General features: G+C 38.3%; 1 protein-coding gene across 3 annotated transcripts in view; it reads right to left on the reverse strand.

Moving 5' to 3' along the window:
• Positions 1 to 1,642: 1,642 nt before the first annotated feature.
• Pik3r3 (phosphoinositide-3-kinase regulatory subunit 3) overlaps positions 1,643 to 22,940 on the reverse strand; it is a 178,372-nt gene continuing 157,074 nt past the window's right edge. For all 3 annotated transcript variants that reach the window (XM_063236393.1, XM_013144231.3, XM_003462492.5), the window contains exons 7-10: positions 16,505 to 16,681; positions 11,476 to 11,550; positions 10,858 to 11,028; positions 1,643 to 5,440 (exon numbers count right to left, since the gene is read on the reverse strand). In XM_063236393.1, the coding sequence (XP_063092463.1) occupies positions 5,242 to 5,440; positions 10,858 to 11,028; positions 11,476 to 11,550; positions 16,505 to 16,681 (622 nt within the window). In that variant the 3' untranslated portion in view covers positions 1,643 to 5,241. The remainder of the gene's footprint in view (positions 5,441 to 10,857; positions 11,029 to 11,475; positions 11,551 to 16,504; positions 16,682 to 22,940) is intronic.

A 22,940-nucleotide genomic window follows, 5' to 3' on the forward strand; every position in this document is an offset into this window, starting at 1 on the left:
ACCCAAGATGTACTGGCTGAGAGAACTGCCCAAGAAAAGACAAGGTACAAAGTAAGATCCTGAATCAGGAAGAAGCTAGAATTCTGTAATTACCCAAGTGAAGTTACCCAAGTGAAGTGGCAGATGCCTGGGGTACCAGCCACTTGGGAAGCTGATGTAGCAGGAACACGAGCTCAAGAGTTTAGGGTCAGCTGGCAACGCAGCCTAAGATCCCATCTCTTTGAAAAAAAAAATTTGTGACTCACTGTAGGAGGAAAAAGTTTTTTATACAGTGTAAAAGTGTTTTATACAGTTTCAAGTTTATGTTGCAAATAACTGGTTCCTGTAATGAGAATAGATGAGAGTAGCAATGGAAGGGAGGCCTTTGGTATTAGGGTTAGACATGATATTCAAGATAAAATATGAGTTGGTAAAGGGTTTTATGTAGATAAGAAGGGCTATCAAGGATGGTGACTTAGTTTGCTACAAAAATTAAAATTTGATTCAATTATGAAACAATGGAATAGCAACAGAGTCAGGGCCATGAGGTTAGCAACCCTGAATTCAGCACTACATTCAATGTGTTGAGCATGAGCTCTCTTCTGATAGAAGTCTGGGCAGGAGAAATGGATATAACTGGTGTAGAGACCACAGGTGGATTCATGGATGTAAATAAGTCTCCCAAATCACAGGGTGTGGTGGTATACACCTATAATCCCAGCACTCTGGGAGGTTGACACAGGATCCCAAATTCAAACCCAGCCTGGGCAATTTAGTGACTTAACAAAACTCTCTTAGAAAGGTTTGGGATCTGGGTGTGATGATGCCTGTTGTTCCAGCACTCCAGAGGCTGGGGCAGGAAGATCACTACTGTTTTGAGGCCAGCCTGAACTACATAGTTAAGACCCTGTCTCAAAAAGGGGAGGGGGAGGGAATGTGTCTTGAGTGCAGAGTCAGATTTGAGAGAAGTCATCACAGTTCACAACAATAGTCTTTTTTTTTGTTGTTATGTTTTGATACGGAGTCAATATGTGAATCAGGCTTTTCTTAAACCACTATGTAGCCCAGGCTGGTCTTGAACTTGCAGTGATCCTCCTGCCTCAGCTGCTGGACTGTTAGTATTACAGTAGTGCACCACTATCCTCGGCTAAAATATAGTTGAGAGGAAGAACACAGGCAAGGTCACTTAGAACCATTGGTCCGTCCCCTGCTCAATCTGATTTTGTAATTGAATACACGTGAGTGAGGCCGGAAACTCATGGGTGAGAAGTGCACTATCCCAAGTAAGAAGCCATCTTCTGTGTGCTGTGTTCCCTGTGAGTAGGAACCCTGAAGTGCCTTGGAGAGTAGACAGGGCCTGGAGCAACAGGAACCCCAGCCTCCAAGTAGAACAGACTACATGATAACAACCAGTAAACAAATGAAAGGAGGCTGGAAGTGGCTCTCATGGCTCTCAGTTTTAACCTCTTCTCTCAGTATCTAAGTCTGTGTCCTGTTTTGAGCAGAGAGAACATCGTGCCATGATCTCTGGGGGCCCAGTTCAGCCCAAGGATCTGTCTTTTGGTGCTTACTAGAGAGGAGTTTTAATGCTTTTCAGTACCTTAGACTGCTTATCTTGTCCCCTCCCCAAACTTGGCCCCTCCATAGCAGGAAGACAAAAAAATGCTTTATTACAATGTCTTTATTGCATTAATGGAGCAAGTTGGCCAGACTCCCCTCTTGGGGAAGGTAAAAAACAAAATGCCCAACCAGTACAGTATCACCACTTACCTTCCCCCCTCCCTCCCCCACAACTGCACAGCAATGTCTGAACACATCTGGTGACACAAAACAATTTGCAAATGGTCTAGGAACTACATTATGAATTGTCCCAACACAAGACATACAGTTGGCTTCCTTGTGAGTAATATTTTTATGTAACTACATGAATCTTCTTGGACTACACAAGGACAACAGAACAGATTTTTCACAAGTAACAACAGGGCACCAAAGTCACATGCTGCAATTTGTAAGGAAACAATGTTATCTGTCACAAGTAGCTGGAGATAAAGCAAGGTAAGCAGTTGGTAGCAAGGGGCCTACACAGGTCCTCTTTGACCCTCTTGTTTCTAAAGCCTGCTCTGGAGTCTTAACTGGTAACACAGATCAACTTGGAAGCCAGGACCTGCCCATAAGCAATTCCTGGCTCAACAGAATGCATGGGATTGGCTCCTTGCAGCAAGAAGAGGAAACATGGAAGACACCTAACTGACTTGTAAAGCTTCTTCAGAGTGTCTGAGGTTTAAAGTAAATGGGAAATCCCATAAGGTCTTGGACAGGGAGTGGCAATGTTAGAAGTCTTCATCCTTGGCCACGTCAGTGATACGGACACAGGCAACCTACTGAGCCACTGCAAATTTTTGGTACCTGTGGCCAAGAATACACACAGCATTGTTCTGTGATGAAAGCTCCACCTGGAAAAGAGGAACCCAGGACCTGTATCTAGCCATCCCCGTGCTGCTTTTAGGTTGATGGCTGGCTTCTGTGGCCAGGAGAATGATGAGCACCTCTGGTCTTGATCTATGTCTCTACCTGTCACAGTGAAACTGCAGTTAAGATACCAAGAGAGAAATTCTCAGGGCCCACATCATAGGATAGGAGGTAGAGTCAAACTCAGGAAGAAAGCCAAAACTTGCTCCCAAGCCATAGGACAAAGGAGCAGCATCCTGCCCCCAACACACTTGGAGCCCAGTAGTTGGTCATTTCCACTGGCTCAGGATCAAGCAGATCATGTGACAACTGGTTAGAAAGGATACATTCCGATTTCTCGAATCATCTTGGGTCTTAGATCCTACAAAGCAATAAATTCAAGAATGAAAAGGGGGTAAAAAGGAATGTAACAAACTGCACCCCTTCTCCACAACTCAGCACAAGTATAGACATTCTGTGGTTACTTGTACTTCCTGCACACCTTCCATATCTGTCCAACAAGGTACAGACACACATAGTCATCAACGCTGCAGGGATGTACCCCATCCTATTTTGGTTTAGGACATTCAGAACACACTAGAACCATATAGGAGGGGTTCTGTGCACCCTCACTACTGGTTATTAAGAAAGTTCAACATCAAGTACAAACCACTTAGGTATGGCCAGCAGCCATTAGACTGGCATTCTGCAGTGAAACTTTCAGCAAGATTTCAATTCAGTGGTTTGGGGAAAGCTTGTGCTGGCTGTCAGTTAAGGGCTTTTAAGTCAGAACAATTATTTTGGAGGGGGTTCATTCGTCTTGATCTTAGTCCTGAGACTCCAATGTAAACAAGGAAAAGCCAAAGATATACCCTTTCTTTCCTTTCTTCATTGATAGAAACTGGACATTTTTCCAAAAATTTTAATTTATCATTGCTCATTCTAGATACTGTCACTCAGATAAGTGCTCAGATAAAGTAATCTTTTTCTTTTAGCCCCCAACCAGCTTTCCTAGCTAGCCTTATAGACCAAGTCATGGTTACTGGCTATTCCTATAGCTCAGCCTGGATGGCAAGCTGCACAGCCCTGGCTCAAACACATAACTCACACCAAAGCCCATTGTGGTTCCAGGACTGGCTCTGGGGCAGCTGGACTCTGTCAAGTGACTGTGGGACATACAGGAATACAGAGTAGATGCCTGCCCTCCACTCTGCTAGGCTACCTTCATTCACCTAAAAAAGTTAACCACAGGAAGCAGACAATTCCTGGCCTAAAATCACAACCACCTGAGCATGAGAGCAGACTCTGCACACTGCCTTAATGGCAAGGTAACAAAAAAGCAATAACAAAAGCTTCTAGATGGCTTCTACTAACAGTCTAAACTCAAAGCCAGTTTCTCTCCTTCCTGCAAAAGCTTCAGAAACTACTGTATGTGTAATATGGCATGACTATCCTGGACACTAGGGTTCTAGGTCTGTGATTTACTAGGTCTCAGACACAATCTGATTCCTTTTCCTTAGCCACCTATAGCTCCCAAACTCTACCAAAAATAAAAGGGAAATTAAACCGTGTAACTTAAGCCATCTGGTTCTTGCAGGGCCTTTCTTATTTCAGAGACAGGTCTCGCTATTTGCAGTTCAGACAGACCTTAAACTCACCATGTAGCCAAGGCTGGCAGTTATTTTCCTGCCTCAGCCTCCCAAGTGCTGGCATTATAGGCATGCACCACAAAATTGGCCTCTTGAAGGATCTTTAAACATGGGGAAGCACATACAAGAATGCTGTTCTGTATTTGGTATATCAAGCCATCTAAAAGCACTGGATTGCACTTTTTCTTTACTCATAAAAACAAGTCACAAAGGTTTCAAACATCATTCTTTAAGCTAAAGGAACACCACACAAGCACCAACTTCATTTTATGATTCAAACTTCACTATTTGCACGAAAAGAATGCTATTCCTCATCTCAGAGATACAAGGTGGGACAAAAGAAAATGTACTGACAGATTTAGTGTTTGCTAAAACTCACATTTCTCATTCTCTTATTTTCAAGTTTTGGTACAGAAGCCTCATTCAGCTACTAGTGCCATCGTCTCTGTTTAGAACTTGATCTGGCAACTAACATTGCTTTGTTGGTTTCTGAATATCGTTCTTTAGAGAGGGGGAGATAATGAGATGGTAAAGCCTAAATTATTAATTTAATGTTTGTAAGACAAGTCTGGTTTTTGTTTTGTTTTGTTTTGTTGGTCTTACCCTGTTGACTTAGACTTTTTTTTTGTTTGGTCATGAAATCTTAAGTCTCCATGTTTTCTTTTAGTTGATTGCTTGCTTGCTTGCTTTCTTTCTTTCTTTCTTTCTTTCTTTCTTTCTTTCTTTCTTATCAAATTACATTCTATCATAGACAAACTTGTTTTGGGAGAAACAGTGACAACCAGAGTAAAACAACTCCTCCCAACCCAGTTGAGGACCAAAAGAAAATCTCTATCTTCAGAGACTTTCAAATCCCACTCTCTACCCACAAACCCAGTATGTTCTGGTGAGGGTACTTGGCTAAACAGAAACAAAACCTTCAATGAAATAGAAACAGACTTTCCAAAAAAACAGCATCTGCTTCTACCTTAGTATTTCAGTGCCCTGGCACTGCTGAGTCCTAGAGACCCCAAGCCCCTTATTTCCCCACCCTGGCCGGCTTCTGCTTGGCCTCTCCACTTCACATTCACAAAATCACTTCTTGTGCAAAACAAGCAGTCCATGTAGAAAGAATGCCCTCATCATAGTCTAATAAAAACTAGAAAAATGCTAGTGCATTCCCCCTCTATCTGCACAGCGAGGGCATCTGTGCGTGGACAGGGTAGGCAAGCCTGACGTTGAGGGAGTCGTTGTGCTGGACCAGGGATGTCTGCTGGTAATGGAGCACCAGCTCCTTCAACGAGCTGTACAGGTTGTAGGGCTCTGCGAAGCCATATCCCCGAGCAGTGCTGTAGATCACACAGTGCTTCACTTCCCCATCGGCACTGCAATGATACACCATAGGAAACACAGTAAGGCAGATAACAATAGGTAAAGGACAATAAATGGCCAGAAATCTGACAGCAGTTGCTATACAAAGGAGACTCAGAAGTGTTTTGTCAATCAAAGCTTAGAAAATTGTGTTCTCCTCATCCTCTTATAGACCTGCCCACAAATACATTAAAACAACCATAAATCTGAGTTTATTTCTCAACTCTCAATTTTATTCATTGACATATATTTTCTTTTTTATGTTAGAACCTCACAGTCTCACTGTATCTCTGCATTAAGTACTGAAATCAAAAAGTGTGAGTGCTACAACTTGTTTCTATATTTTCAAGACTATGTTTTGACTCTTCTGGGTCCCCTGCCTTTTGATGTGAATTTCAGGAACATTTTATCATCCACAAATATCCAGCTGGAATTTTGATAGGATTGTCCTGAATGTATGTATACACTGACTTAGGAGGTTATGCTATCTTAAGTATTCTTAATGCTCAGCATGTCTTTTCACTTATTAAAGTTTTAACTTCTTTCAATGATGTTTTGTAATTTTTACTACAATTCTTGTTTTTTGGTTTTATTCCTACTTGTATCATCATTTTGATATGGTTATAAATGATGTGTCTTTTTTGGTTGTTTATTTTGTTTTTTGAGACAGGGTCTCACTATATAGTTCAGGTTGGCTGTGAACTCACTATGTAGCCCAGGCCAGTCTCAAACTTTCTGTGATCCTCCTGCCTCAGCCTCGGATTATATGCATGTGCCACCACACCCAACATCACTTTATTTTTGGATTGTTCATGCTAGTATATAGAATTGCACCTTTGTATTGTATGACCTGTAACCTTTATGAACTCACTTCTAACAGTTTATTTCTTCCTTTCCAATCTGGATGTCTGTTATTTATGTTGCCTAATTGCCCTGGTTAGAGACTCCTCTACAATGATGAAGAGCAGTGTCATGCCAGTAGTAGGCATCCTGGGCTTCCTCATTTTAGGGAAAGACAAGCAGTTGTTCATCATTAATTAAATATGGCATTAGCAGGGGATTTTTCATTGATATACTTTATCAGGGAGTAAAAATTCCTTCTTATTCCCGATTTCTTCTGTTTTTTGTTTGTTTGTTTCATGAAAGTATGTTGGATTTTGAAAAGCTTTTTCCAAAGCTACTGAGATCATCATGTAATTTTTGTTCTTTATTAAGATAGTTTATCACATTGATTGCTTTTCTTATGTTGAACCACCCTTGCATTCTTAGGATAATCCTTTTTATGTGGTTGTGGAGCTCCTTTGCTAATATTTTGTTCATGATTTTTTTTTAAATTGTGGAAAACCATATTCCTCATAAGCTTTGCAGATAAGCGCCATAACTTTTCTTCTGATGTCTGTGTCTGTTTTTGGTGTCAAGGTAATACTGCTGTCATATAATGAATTAGACACTTCTTATTTAATGACTAAATTCTGTTCCTACAGCTAGGTTGCCAAATGAGAAACAGTTTATAATATTACAATATTCAAAACAAATGGTCAAAGGAAATTTGATGACTTTGCTTTTAATTTGCATATGTCTTACATGTAGTGCCAGAATGTGTAACATAAAACTACAGTATTGTATAGTACAATCAGCAAAAATTACAGTACTCTATAAAGAAGGTGTACTGTACAAAAAAATACACAGAGGCTCTATAAACAAGAGGTACAGAACTGTACCCAAAAAAAAAAAGACAGGTCCTAAGTCCAAGCAGTGGGTTGTAATGTAAATCTGACATTGCAGCATGGTCCTACATCTGAACAGGCAGGTTGAATATCTGCAGAAAGTATTCTTTCCTCTTGTTTTCTTTTTTAGAAGGATTGTGAAAGATGGGTGTTTTTTTTTTTTTGTTTTTGTTCTTTTTAAAACGGTTACTATGCAGTTCCGACTAGCCTAAAAATCACCTTTTAGCATTTTTATTTTAAATATGTAGTAAAAATCCACTTTTACTAGTAGCTACCATGACTTGTGCTTTGCTTTTTGGTTTTTTTGTTTGTTTGTTTTGTCTTTTTAAGTTTTTTTAAATTAGTAATTCAATTTCTTATAGTTCTATTTAAATTTTCTAATTTTCTGGAGTCAGTTTTTGGAGTTCGTGTGTTTCCAGAAAGTTAACTAACAATAAACATAGGTTGTTCAAATTCTTGACATATAAAATGTTTATAATGTCCCTTTATTATCTTTTTCATTTCTATAAAAATGCTCCTTCCTTTGGTACCTGCCCATAATCCCAGCACTCCAGAAGACTAAGTCAAGAAGATGAAAAGTTTGAACCCAGCATGAGTCACTTAGCATCTAAGAAAAATCACAAGTCAAAAATAGAACAGATTTTAAAAGGGATTGGTATGTAACTCAGTGCAAAGGTCCAGGGTTCAATCCCCAGTACTGCTAAAAAAAAAAAAAAAAAAAAAGCCCCTTCCTTCAACTTGATTTTGGTAATTTATCTCCTCTTTTTAAATTTTTTTTCATAGAACCAACTTTTCAGTTTCTTTGATTTCCTTTCCATTCTTTGAATTTTCTCCAGTTCTAATCTTTATCATCTTTTTTCTTCTTCGTTTACTTTAGTTTGCTCTTTTTCTAGTTTCTTACCGTAAGAGAAGACTACATTATTAACTTGAGATCCTTCTTTCCACTATCAGTGCCTAAGCTACTGATGTGCATTTTAGCACTGCTTTGATTTTCTATATGGTAGTTTCATTTTACTCATTTGCATTCTCTTACTCATTTTACTCATCTAATTTCTCTTGCTTTCTTTTTTCAACATACTGGTTATTTAGGAATGTGTTACTGTCCATGTATGTGTTAATTTTTCAAATTTCTTTGTTTTTATTTTTAATTTAATGCCACTGTAGTGGGAAACATCATTTGTATGGTTCAATGCTTTTAAATTTATTGAGACTTTTTTTATTATGGACTTAACTATGGTGGATCATGGATGTTTTATGTGCATTTGATATTCTAATTTTTTTTTTTTTTTTGAACCAAGAATTGAACTCAGGACCTTATGCTTGCCAGGCAGGCGCTTATGCCCCTGAGCTGAATCTCTGGCCCTTAATCTGCATTTGAAAAGAAAGTGTATTTCATTATTATTGGGTAGAATGTGTTCAAGTTTCTGTTTCTTTGCTGATCTTCTATGTAGTTATTCACCCCTAATCAATGTCTTATTTTCTCTCTTCTCTCTCCTATCATCTCACATCCTCACTCTCTTGCTCCACCCCCTCCTGTACTGGGGCTTAAACCAAGGGCCTTCAAACTGAGCTACATTATCAGCCCTTTTTATTTTTAAGACAAAGTTTCACTTAATTGCCAGACAGAGCTCAAATTTGTGAACTTCCTGCCTCAGCTTCTCAGAGTACGGGGACTATATATGTGTGCCACTACACCCAGCTCTTAGTGCTCTCTTTGGTATATACTACTTATTCACTCAAAATTATGAATAAAAAACATGTGACCCAGCTATACAACAGAATATTATTTAGAAATAAAAAGAAAAGAAGTACTGACACATCTAACATCAATGAATCTTGGAACCATTATTCTAAACTCAAAGAACCCACTGGTGATAGGATTATACTCTCACTTATTGCTGAGATGCAGCATGCATTTTTTATTTTTGTTAAAGATATTACAGATTTCTCATTTATTTTGAGCCCAGGTCCTTTACACTGAGCAAAAGACCCAGTTGTCCTGCCTGGCTAAATTTCTTATTTTCCAAATGGTAACAACAATAGGATTGTAAGTTTTCACTACTTGACTCTCCAGTATATGCACTGATGGCTGCAGGTCTTTAGGCTGTAAAAGCCTGCAAGATCAGTAACTTCTTATGCTTATTTATGTGAACAGAAATTAAAATGGAAAAGCAAGTGATTTATATGTTAATGTCTTACTATGAGATATAACTTTAAATATATATATATAGCGAATGTTGCTGCCATGTGCCATTCAACAAAAAGATAGAGATCTTCAATTCAGAAAGCAGCATTTGACCCTTAGTAACAACTTGTTCAGTGTATCAGTTAGTTGTGAGCAATGGCTAAGACGTGTGTTTTGGAGTATATTATAAATCATGGATCACAATCAACATCTTTCACTAGAGTTGTGCAATTGTGCTACTTCAAATTGAAGCTTTTTAAGCAATGTCATCATGGGAGATGAAATTTGGATCTATGATCATGATAAGACCAAACTTTTATAGAGTTCTCACAAGAAACTACTCTTTCTTCTCATGTAAAAAAAAAAAGTGCATCAATTTACCTTTATGGAATTATGCAAGTTTGTATCCACAGTGAACAAACAAACACCACAATGAACTCAGAATAGTATAAGAAATGATGTAAATAGAAAATAGACTGAGAAATGGAATGCTCCATCATGATAACACTCCTTTATCAGATACAGCTTCTGATACAGCAATTTCTGTCCAATAAAAACATTATGGTGCATCTTTGTCCACCTTATTTACTGGATCTGGCATTGTGCCACTTCTGGATCTTCCCCCCAAATCAAACTGACCATGAAAGGCTAAAGTTTTTGAATTGATTGAGAACATCAAAGCAGCAACAACAGCACAACTAAAAACACTCAGAAAAAAGGACTTCCAAATCTGCTTAGGAAAGTGGCAAGAACGATGAAATAAGTGTATTCAAAGAAGTATTTCAAGAAGGCTTAATGGCAATATGTCTTTTACTGTAATAATATTAAAAATTTTAAACATTTACCTTTTTTTAATCAGACCTCAATAAGATTGTTTTAAATTTGCTACAAGATTCTAATGAAAAACTGAACTTATTCAGATCTCTACTTCAACAACCATCCAAAGTATACTTCGAGGTCACTGCAGAGTGGCAAACAGTTGGAAATCTGTGTGATGCCAACCTCTTTGCCTCTATCCTCAGTTTCAATGTCCAAAGTATATTACATTACATATATTAAGTTACTTAATCCTCACAAAACCCCCAAAACAGGTATTTTTATTAGCATCCTTCTTATGCAGATTAAGAAACTAGGCAAAGAAATGGTAGAGTCAAGGTCTGAGCACACTGTGTCTGGCACCAAAGCTCCCTCAGGATCATCATGATTTCCTTTCTAAGTATGAACTCTGTCAATGGCATCTCTGCCTTCTCAAGGAATACATACCACTCTCAAGCAAAATCTGACCATGGCATGGCTAATGGTTATCATACAATTTCACTCCATTCTCCTCTCTCCTCCCGCCCCCACTTCTTTCTTTCTCTGTCTCTCAGATAGAGTCTCACTATATAGCCCAGACTGGCCCAAACTCAAGATCCTACTGCCCCAGCCCCCAAGAGATTTGTTTAACATGTAAATTTAAATCCCTAAGATAATTTTAAGTTTCATTTTTCTTAATTCATTTTTCCCAAAAAAGACTTACACCACAGAACAGGCATAGCATCCTTTCTTGCTGCTCTCCCGAATTAAGAACGCTCCATCAGGTTTTCCGTAAAGCAAGTCCTCTGCTTGCACACGATTGATGTCCTCAACAAACCAGGTTTTCTCATCATAATGTGGCAGGTTTTCATCTTCTTCACTGATAAAATAGGCCCTAAAAGGTAAATATTAAAAATAATGTTTTTAATAACAATTTCTATTTAAAGGTAAATTCATGAATAAAACACTTGTAGTACCTAAAGGCTAATTCATGAATAAAATGATCTTCTAAATCTTTAACCATAAAATAACAAGGCAATATTGTGGTCAGTGTTTTGTTTCGTTTTTTTAAACAACCTCATTATCTGCAGGAGTACACAAAGCACAGAACTCCTGTTTCAACCAGTAAGCTGAAACATGAATATCCGAAGAGCAGCATGGATGCACCCAGTGGCTGGGCAGGTTTCTGAATTCAGATGCCTATAAGGTGACGCACTTCAAGAGTTGCAAACTTCTTGATTTAGTATCATCAAATGACAGTGAGAACCAACTCAGCCTGTATGGAGTCCACGTCTCACACTGGTAACAAAGTCCCTGACACAAAGGCTCAAAGAGAACTTACTCATCAGCATCCTCATTCTTGATTCCAAGCCATGCATTTAGGCGCTTCTGTCTCACTCCCTTGTGATTGAGCCATCTGCCAGAAGGAAGACACCAGTGTCAGAGTCTTAAATAAAGTGCCCAAAGTAGTTATGTCCAATCTGACCAAACTTCAAGAGAGATCAGGAACAACTTGTATCTCTAGTCTTGCCAGGAGTGGCCAGAGGGTTCCTTAAATTTCCCTATACCTACCTCTCTTTCTGTCTTCATCTTTTGTTTCAGTTTTGGGTTTTTTGGGGTGGGGCATTTTTTTGTTTTTTGTTTTGTTCTTTTGAGGCAGAGCTTTACTAGATAGTGCAGGCTGGCCTTGAACTCGCTTATGTAGCCCTAACAGTAACCCTCCCACCTCAGCCTTCCCAACTGCTGGGATCACAGCCAGGCACCACTACACCCAGCTGTTTTGGTCTTGCTAAGTATGTCAGGCTGGCCTTGACCTCACTTTCTATGTATTCCTGCCTCAGCCTCCCAAGTACTAGGATTACAAGTATGTGCCACCATACCCAGTTATCTCTATTACTTTTCTTCCAACTAATAACGGGATGACAATGTATTACAAACATGTACTAATTTTTAAAAAGGAAAAAGAAAGCCTAATATATAATGAACTCATCTTTTTTTGCAACAAGCATAAATACAGAAAACTACTTGAAATTAGGCCTATCTCTCACTTTTCACTTTCCTTTTCTAAAAGCTTATGCCACCAAATATACATACACTTGCGCTCACATAGGACATTTGTTTCTGAAATCATCATTTAGAAACTTATCATTGGTGAGCATCCCAATTGCCACTAAGCTAGAAGATTCCCTCCCTGTGTGGCCCACTGAATTAAGTTTCAAATTCTATCTGGAAATTTCAAGGTCTATTTTTGGCCCTAAGTAAACCACAAGAAATTCAGGCAGGAATCTGAGTAAGTGATATAAATTTATTTCCTCATCAAACAAACCATAGTCATCTTAAAATACCAACATTTAGCTATCAAAAGATGTAAGCCATCACATTTAGTTCCTTTCTGATGGCCAATGGTCTGAAAGTGGAGTAGAGTATAAAAAGTCATTCATCCCCAGCAAAGACTCCTTAGCATTCAGACTGCATCATGAATACCTCCTCACAGTGTCTACCCTAACAGTCCTAAGGCAATCCCCTCTCCCTATAACTGACCTTACTTTATCCTATTCATAGCTGGCTGAAACTTATTATTTTTTATTTCCTATTTATGTTTATCTCCCTTATAATGTAAATTGCTTTTAAAAGGGGGGAGGGAGATCCTGTCCTGTTCGTGGCTATATTCCCAGTGTTTAAGATAGCGCAAGCACAGGACATTCAATTAATTAATTATTTACTGGCAGGTTACGTTCAATATTAACATTATCTTTAAAAAGAGAGAAAAAAGCAAGCATGGTGGCGTACTCCTATAATCCCAGCACTTGGAGGGCAGAGGAAGAAGGATAACTACTGAGTTTGAAGTCAGACTAGGCTACAAAGTGAGTGCAAGGCCAGTCCAAACTGCCTACTGAGACCCTGTTTCACAATGGCAAAAAAAAGAGAGAGAGAGAAGATAGCTAATTATCATACCCTTTCTTTGCCCCTGCCCCAGCAATTGAGGAGAAAAAGTATATATACTGTCCTCCCTAAAGACCAAATTTGCCTTATAATCTGTCATACTTCAAGAGGAAAAGGGCTTGTGTTTTACTCTAAACTAGAAGAGTAAGATGAGAAGTCCCTGAAAGGACCGAAAAAATAGCTTAAAGCTAAAGCAGTACTCCTAGGGGAGTGTAGGCTTCCTCTAGAGCACAGCTAATATATGAAATGGAGTGGCTTAACTACAGGACACCTTCAACACAAGAAGAGAGTTTGAAGATGCAGAATCTGGCCAGGCATGGTATATACACCTGTAATCCCAGCATTCTTGAAGGCTAAAACAGGAGGACTCCAACTTCAAGCCCAGCATTGGAAACAGCAATACCCTGTCTGTCTAAAAATAAAAAAGGTTGGAGATATACCTTAGCACCTCAGTGCACAGGCCTTGGGCTCAGTACCCAGTACAAAAGAAAAGCAATCTGTTGGCTGTCAATTAGGAGATTACTATAAAGGATATTTAACCAAACAGCAGAGCCCAAGGACTAGGAGCAGAGGAAGGGTGTAATAACAATTATGGTCAGGAGCTTTGTCCTTTACTTCCTGGTGCTACTTCAGGAAAACAGTTCTAACTGGATCCAACTGTGACTCTGTGTGTGTGTGTGTGTGTGTGTGTGTGTGTGTGTGTGTGTACACAGGAAATGGGAAAAGGCCCAATAAAAAATGAGATTAAACATTTTCCATACAAAGCCAGGTGTAGTGGTGCACACAACTATAATCCTAGCTACTCAAGAGGTTCAGGCAGGAGGATCTCAAAAGAAAAATGCATAAACATTTTCTGTATAACGAGGCAAATGGGTGCTTGGAATGAACGAATTTTAATTTAAAATGAATACAAACTTGTCTTTTATCAGTTTTATACACAAAATTTCATATTCCCCAAATCAGAATAAAGTAAGATACTATATGTATTGCTTTGAAGAGAAAAAACACTTATAACTATTTAGAGTTATTAGTGCTGGCGTTAGAGCTCAGTATTAAAAGATACCTGCCTAACACGAATGAGGAACTGGGTTTAAGCTCTAGCACCAGAAAAAAAAAAAAACCAGAGTTATCATAAATATATTAAGATGTGATTTACTTAGTCCAAGAAAACTAGACTGTAACAGCTGCTGTTTTGAGTTCAATCGCTTTTCATAACAGTTAAATATAGAATTACAATATAATTTAGGAATTCCACTCCTTGTATATATTCAACGTCTGTTCACAATACATGTACATGAATGTCTAGAGCTGCATTAATGACAAGAGTCAAAAGGTAAGAACAGCCTAAATGTGCAACAATTAATGCCAGTTAAATTAAATGAGGTTAATACATACAAAAGGAAAACTATATGGCCATAAAAATGAAGTACTGAAACGTGCCACAATATGTATGAAACCTGGAAACATCGCACTAAGTGAAAGAAGCCAGTCGTAAAAGATTACATGGTATGTTTCCACTTACATGACATGTCATAGTTAGATACAATAACACGCAAAGAATAGTGGTTGTTCAGGATTGGGGAGATAAGGTGATATAGGGGATAAGGATAATTAATAGGTGAAAGGAATAAGATCTGTGTGTGTGTGTGGTGCTGGGCATTCTTTTTTTAATGTTTTATTTTCAGATAGGATCCTGCTGTGTCACTAAGGTGCCCATGCTGGACTGGAACTGTGCTCCTTCTGCGTTAGCCTTCAGAGTACCGAGATTCTAGGCATGTGACACCATACCTAGCTTCCAAGATTTCTTTTTTATGATGAGGAAAATGTCCCAAAATATGTGAGGATTCCAAATATCTGTAAATATACTAAAAACAAGGGATTATACACTTTTTAAAATTTGAGGTGTGGTCTTACTATGTTGCCTAGCCTGGTCTCAAACTTGTGGATCCAAGTGATCCTCCCATCTGAGCCACCTAAACAGCTGGTACTGCAGGCATGTGCCATCACATCAGGCTTTGGATTATACTCCTGAAATGAGTGAGCTGTATAGATGTCAATTATGTATCAGTAAAGTTGCTGGAAACACACAACCTTCACTCAACTCCTTGAGCTGCAAACTTCCCTAGCATGTATTTCTCATTAGCACACCTATACTGTGATGCCAAGTCATTTTTTTTTTCATAAATACCAAGACAAGTAAATGGTACTCATGACAACCTTAACTCATGATGACTAAAACTGTATGTAAACAACCAAATTTCTTTTTTGAAAAATATCAAGAATTTTTATACCTAAAAAAAATTTAATGCCTTTTTTGAGTTATATCAAGTATGTTAGTATATGTATGCAGGTTGTTGAATTTTTATGTACGTATAAATCCATGTTAGCACACTTAGATCAATATTCACAGTATTTCCAGGGCTTTTCTTGGCCACAATAGCAAACAGAAAAAAATCTCTTGAAAAGGATGCTATTAAAAATTATTCACTACAGTGTAGTTGTAATTGTTTTTGTCCCAAAAATGATTATTGGATACAGTTCTCACCAGACACTGCATCTGTTGATACCCTGATCTAAGTCTTCCCAGACTCCAAAACTGTGAGAAATTTATATGATACTAGTTTCTAGTATTTTGTAGTAGCCTGAAAGGACTGATACCTCACTTAATTGTGGCACTGGGATATCATATCTCCTGATATCTTTATTGTTTTTTAGGACAAAGAAGTGCATCCATTCATTCCACTAGTTTATGGCATAGCCTTCTTGGATTTTTCTTCAGCTTCATGATGTGACCACAACTACAGAAGTATCCCTGCTTTTTCTATCTCCTCCCTTTATTTACAAAGCTCTTCAATATGCTATGCATTCTTGCTTAACTTTGTTGCTGATGCTGTACTGGGGATTGAACCCAGGGCCTAGCATATACTAAACAGGCACTCTATTATTGAGTTATACCCACAATCTTTTTGTTGTTGTTGCTATGTAATTCTAGGGATTAAACCCAGTCTTTACACTGAGCTACAATCAAGTCTTTATTTATTTATTTATTTTGAGACAGCATCTCACTATGCAGTTCAGGCTGGTCTTGAACTCACTGTGTAGTCCAGCCTGGCCCCAACTAGCAGTGATCCTTTTGCTTCAGCCTCCTCAGTGCTGGCATTATAGGGGTGCACTGCCATGCCTGGCTAATCTGGACTACTTAATCTCCAAGGCAACAACCACCATTTAAGGTTCCTAAAACATCCATATGAAGGACAGTCATGTTACAATCTGGCCTGCCCCACCACTGACAGGGCTGAATCTCTAAATTCTTAACAGTCTCACTGTCCAGTTCTCAGTTACAAATCTTTTCTTCCATTGCTAACATCTCTAGTCCAGCAGTACTCAAATGCTGGAGTCTCCCTCCCATATGGGCCCACATTACTTACACAAGATGCTGATCTCGGATCTTGCGCAGTTGGATCAAATCAGGTTTGATACTATTCATTTTTTTATCTATTTCTCGGTTGTCCAAAGCTTGTTTCTTCAAATCCTGCTCTAGTCGCATTTTGCTATCATGAATTTCACCAAGACGTGATTTCAACTTATCATAATTCATCATAATTCTGTGAAAATATTTGACATGTTAAGGCTAAAATAACAACTAAGCAGAAGGACATGATAACATAAACATGGTCCTAAATATATAAAAAAAAGAAAAGAGAGAGAGACAGTCTTGCAGTGTAGTACAGGTAATCTTCCTGTCTCAGCTTCCCAAGTAGTTGAACTACTGGTACACGTCAGAGTGCACAGCTATTATCCTAATATCCTAAGTGTGGTGGACATAGTTGTTTTTGCCTGGGCCATTCCTATTCTCTTAGTAATAGCATCCTAAGGTGCCTGCCATAGATAAGGGTTCTCTGCCATCATCTCAGATCCAGGGGTACACACACACTCCAGACTGGGCACTAAAGAATGTTCCATTTCATTCCATCTCACCCTCAGGAACAAAGACTGGTTCAATAATGAGAATATGGGGGCAGTGGCCCCAGCCATCCAGTCACGGCCATGGTGGAACCCAGGCTGCATAAAGTAGCAATTCACCCACCCTCTTGGTAAGTGCCTCTCTCTAGTGCGAGCCAGGAAGAGACCCAGCCAGCGTCTCCTACGAGCCTACCAGTGTACAAGCTGTGAATCAAACACCCCAACCTACCCCAGCCCCCCATAGCAACTGGGGACAGAGGTCTGAACATCTCTTGGGAGGATGACTGTGTGCAATATAGCAAATATGGGGCATCTCCTCCTATCTTCTGTTTGAAAGAAAATGTTGCTTTTACCATTTTGTTTCATTATGATTAACTGTTTTACTCTATTCAATATTCTCTTTTGATTGGTTTTATAACACTCTGTCTTTGATTTGACTTTGCTATATCTAACTGGCTAGACCAACTACTATGGTACCTATTAACTGTTATCCCCTTCACTGCTGTGAAGTTCTGTACCAATTTCATTGCATTGTCTCAACTGGCTTTGTTCTATCTTATTCTGTTGTATTTCTACTGCCTTCAAAATTAAAAAAAAACAGGAGGAAAAGAAAATAATGAGAATACGACTCTACTCAATGAGATTCTATTCTAGGACTTGAGGTTTTTTGTTGGTTTGGTTTGATTGGTTTGAGTATTTGTGTGGTTTTGTTTTGTTTTGTTTTGTTTTGGGGGAATGTTTGATGGGGAGGGTGTTTATTCATTTGAGACAGCATCTCACTACATAGTCCAGGCTAGCCTTCAAGTCACTACATAGCCTAGAAACTTATCACTGTCTTCCTGCCTCAGCCTCCTGAATACTGAGATTACAGACATGTGCCACTATCTCCAGGCTTGTTTTTTGTTCTGTTTTTGTTTTGAGATAGGCCTAGCTACATGGCATAGGCTGGTCTTGCACCCTTGAGCCCAAGTGATTCACCTGATTCAGTCTACAGTGTAGCAAGGACAACAGACATATGCCATGAAGCTCAGGTAATGCTAACATTTGCTAGTTATTATAAAAAGAATATTGTTTTCTTTTCACTGGGGTTACTATATTATGAATATATCATTCTAGGATTCACATCAGTTATACTGTCACCTCACAAGGAAAACCTGCCTAAGCAGACAACTCTAAAAAACTGAGCTAAAAGACAATCCCATAAAGAATCCCAATGACCCTGAATCTAGCCAAGACTAAAAAGTAAAATTCTATGTACAATATTTAAGTGGTAGCAGAGCATAGCAGTTAAAAACAGGTTCTGCAGGCCACCGTGCAGACCGCTGCCCTCAGTCCACCTTTTGGCTTAGCCCAGCCCAGCCGGCTTACCGCCACGCAGACCGCCGCCGAATGCTGTCCTCAGGGCCCCCCCCCCCCATCTCCTGGACTTAATACTGTTGCTGATGTTCAACTTCCAGTCCTTCCCCCAGATCCTTGGACTGCAGTGAATTAACCATGCTGGGTCTATGGAAGACTCAGTAACCCCTCACCCAAAGAGAAGACCTCCATAGTGTGGTGAGTTTGCCACTAAAACAGAGGTCATCAGTGGGTAAACAGGAGCAGTAATGAAACTCCCTCCAACTCTAAGACCTTCGAGAACTTAGCAAGAGTGTGGGTGATTCCCACCTCCAGACAGAGAACATCAGGCAGGTTGAGGAGTGTGCCAACTAGGCCTCCCCCAACTTGGAGAAAATTAAAGGGGTTTACGAGACACCCACTGACACAGCAGGGCCTCAGCTGACAAACATGTTATATAGACAAGGAGATCTGGTGACTTGGAATAACCTGAAGACATAGTAACAACAGGAATTAAGGGTTGACTTACATCAATACTCCTAGGCTAGTCAGCCCAGGAAGAATATAGGACTCACCCAACAGGCCCTGTAGGAGAAATACTGGTGACTGTCCCTCCTCTACATTGTGGTACCCAGCAATGAGACAAACATCAACCACAGAGTAGGACCCCAAGATACACACTACCAACAGTTGAGACTATTGGGATTGTAAGGCCAACTATTAGCCCAAAAGGTGAAAACAACAAAATGAAAAAGCAAAATGCAATCTCAAACATACATTCCATCAGGAGCAAGTACAGACAACATTGAAATAGAGGACTTTAAAAGTCATACACCAGGGGCTGGGGATTTAGCTCAGCAGCATAAGCACCTGCCTTGCAAGCAGGCAGTTGTGAGTTCGATCCCTGGTACCGATAAAAACGAAAAAGACAAAAAAAAAAAAAAAAAGTCATACACCAGAAATCTCTGAAAAGATAGCAAGTGAAATAAAGAAACAAATTCATGAAGCTATAGAGGAAATCAAATTAGAAACAGTTTCCTATATAAACACAGAAATAACAACCTTAGTAAAGGAGCTGCTCTGCATAGCCAGAGAAGAAATAGATTTTTAAAAAAATACAGCAACATGGAAAATTGATTGAAACCTTGAATGAACAATATAGAAAACAAGCATAATCCATGACACAAACTCAAAGAGACATCCAAGAAACAAAAAATTCTATTGAAAGTTGGCAAAATCATTTAAATAAACCTGAACACAGAATTTTGAACACTGAGGACAACATCACAATTAGCAAGTAGAACTTTTAAAAACAACAACTCAGCATGAAATGACAATCCAGCAGATTCAAGATGATGCCAAGAGATACAATATATTACTAATAGGCATCAGTGAAGATGGAGGAGTCAACGCAAATGACATAGGTAAACTATTCACAGAAGTAATAGCAGAAAATTTTCCAAACATGGGAAAAATCTGATATGCAGTTAAGTGAGGCCAGTCACAACCAACATAAATCTACACCAGACATATAATAATTAGGATCCACCACATACCACATAAAAACAGAATACTAAAAGCTTTTAGAGAAAAGACACAACTCACCTATTAAGGAAAGCCCATCAGAATCATGGCAGACTTTTCAACACAAACTCTCACATTAAGACAAGCTTGAAGTGAGGTATTCCAAACCCTGAAAGAAAACAGCTTTCAACCCAGACTGATGTACTTAGCAAAACTGTCTTTCAAATTTAATGGAGAAACAAGAAACCTCCACGACAAAGAACAACTGAAGAAATTCATGCCCACCAAGCCAATCCTAGAAAGAGAATTGAAAGACATTAGATATAGATAAAAATGACCAGAACAACAGCAGAAACAAACCACCAGGCATGGCAAGCAATTAAACAAGGGGGAAAGCCAAAAACAAACAACAGTAAAATAATATGACAAACTTGAGCCAGTACATAACAGTTATATCCATAAATGTAAATGGCCTCGATTCACCTATCAAAGATTTGGATTGACCGAATGGATCAAGAAACAGGATTCCACAATATGCTGTATACAAGAAACACATCCAACTCTAAAGGAAACTCATAGATTAAAAGTCAAAGGATAGAAAACAGTATTCCATGCAACAGGAACCCAGAAAAAAGCAAGGGTAGCTATTCTGTTTGCAGACAATATGAACTTCAAACCTAAAATGATTGAAAGCAATGAAGAAAAATTTTACTAGAAAACATCAGGAAGAACTAACAATTATAAATATATATGTACCAAATACAGAAGCACTCAGCTATATAAGACAAATACTAATAGACATCAAAAACTAAATACACAAGAACACAATTGTAGTAGGAGACCTTAATATGGCACTGTCATAAAGAAATAGATCAACTAGACAAAAAGTCAGGAAATAATAGAACTGAATCATACCTGTGAGCACATGGATTTAATAAATGTTTACAGAGTGTTCCACCCAACCACATCAGAATATATATTCTTCTCAGTTGTACATCGGACATTCTCCAAAATAGACCAAATATTAACCCATAAAACATTGTTAAGTAAATGCAAAGGGACTGAAATTATTCCATGCATAATATCTGACAATAGCACACTGAAATTGAAAATTAATGGCAAAAGAAATTACAAAACCTGCATAAATACATGGAAATTAAATAACAACCTCTGAACAACCAGTGGGCTACAGGTGAAATTAAGGAAGAAATAAAGCAATAACAACAATTCAATGAAAATGTGGATACAACATACCATAACTTGTAGGACACAATGAAAGTGGTCCTAAGAAGAAAGTATATAGCACTAAGTTGTCACATCAAGAAAACAGAATGAGCACAAGTAAACAACCTAATGCTACATCTCAAGCTTCTAGAAAACAAAGAGCAAGTCAAACCCAAAACTCACAGAAGAGAGGAAATTGTAAAGATTAGAGCAGAAAATTAATGCAATGAGATTAAAAAATTACAAAGAATTAATGAATCAAACAGCTGGTTTTTTGAGAGAGCACACAAAACTGACAAACCTCTAGCTAATCTTATCATAAAAAAGAAATAAAAAAACTCAAATTCATGCAATAAGGACTGAAAAGAGAGAAATTACTATAGATCCTATGGAAATTCAAAAGATCATGAATACCTACTCTGAAAATCTCTACTCAGAGTGAAAACACAGAGGAAATGGACAGATTTCTAGAAACATGTGAACTACCAAAGCTCAATCAAGAAGATACAACTATTTTGAATAACCCAACAACAGCTAACGAAATTGAAAACATGATTAAAAACTTACCAACAAAGAAAAGCCCAGATCCTGATGGATTCACAGCTGAATTCTACAAGAAACTTAAGAGATTTGATGACAACACTGTTTAAACTCTTCAATGAAATTGAAAAGAGAAGCAACCCTCCCTAAATCATTCCTAGAGGCAAGTAATCACTCTGATACCAAAACCAGAGAAAAACCCAACCAAAAAGGAGAACTATAGGCTAATATCACTAGTGAACATTGATGCAAAGATTCTCAATAAAATACTGGCAAATAGAATGCAACAAATCATAAAGAAGATTATACATCACAACCAAGTGGGATTCATTCCAGGAATGCAGGGATGGTTTAACATATGCAAATCAATAAATGTAATATACCACATCAACAGAGCCAAAAACTGAAACCACATGATCATCTTAATAGATGCAGAAAAAGCTTTTGATCAAGTCCAACACTTGTTAATAATAAAAACCCTACAGAAACTTTGGAATAGATGGTGTCTACCTCAATCTCATGAAGGCCATTTATGACAAATTAATAACCAACATTACACTAAATGGACAAAAACTGAAAGCCTTCACTCTAAAATCAGGAACAAGACAAGGATGTCCACAATCACCACTCCTATTCAATACAGTTCTGGAAATATTAGCCAGAGAAATCAGACAAGAGAGAAAAATAAAAGGAATAAAGATAGGAAAGGAAGAAGTTAAATTATCACTATTTGCAAATGACATGATACTTTATATAGAAGACCCAAAAAACTCCATTAAAAGACTACTAGAAGTAATAAATTCAGCAGTGTAGCTGGATACAAACACAAACGACAAACTCACTGAGAGAGAAATTATGGAAATACCACTTTTCACAATAGCATCTAAAAAAATGAAATACCTAAGAATCAAACTAACCAAAAATGCAAAAGACCTATATGCTGAAAATTATACTACTCTAAAAAAAGACATTGAAGAGAGTATCAGAAAATGGTGTGGTCAGAATAGCCAACATTATGAAAATGACCATACTCCCATCAGTGTTATACAGACTTAATATAATCCCAGTCAAAATACCATTAACACACTTTACAGATCTAGAGAAAACACTCCTAAAATTCATTTGGAAACAGAAGAAACCTAGAACAGCAAAGGCAATTTTGGGCAACAAAAGCAAGGCAGGAGGCATCCCAATTCCTGATCTGAAATTACACTACAAAGCCACAGTGATAAAATCAGCATGGTATTGGCAAAGATACAGACTTGAGGATCACTGGAA

Source organism: Cavia porcellus, unplaced genomic scaffold (genome assembly GCF_034190915.1).
Source record: "Cavia porcellus strain 051 isolate PalLab524CR breed Dunkin Hartley unplaced genomic scaffold, mCavPor4.1 scaffold_25, whole genome shotgun sequence".
NCBI lineage: Eukaryota > Metazoa > Chordata > Mammalia > Rodentia > Caviidae > Cavia > Cavia porcellus.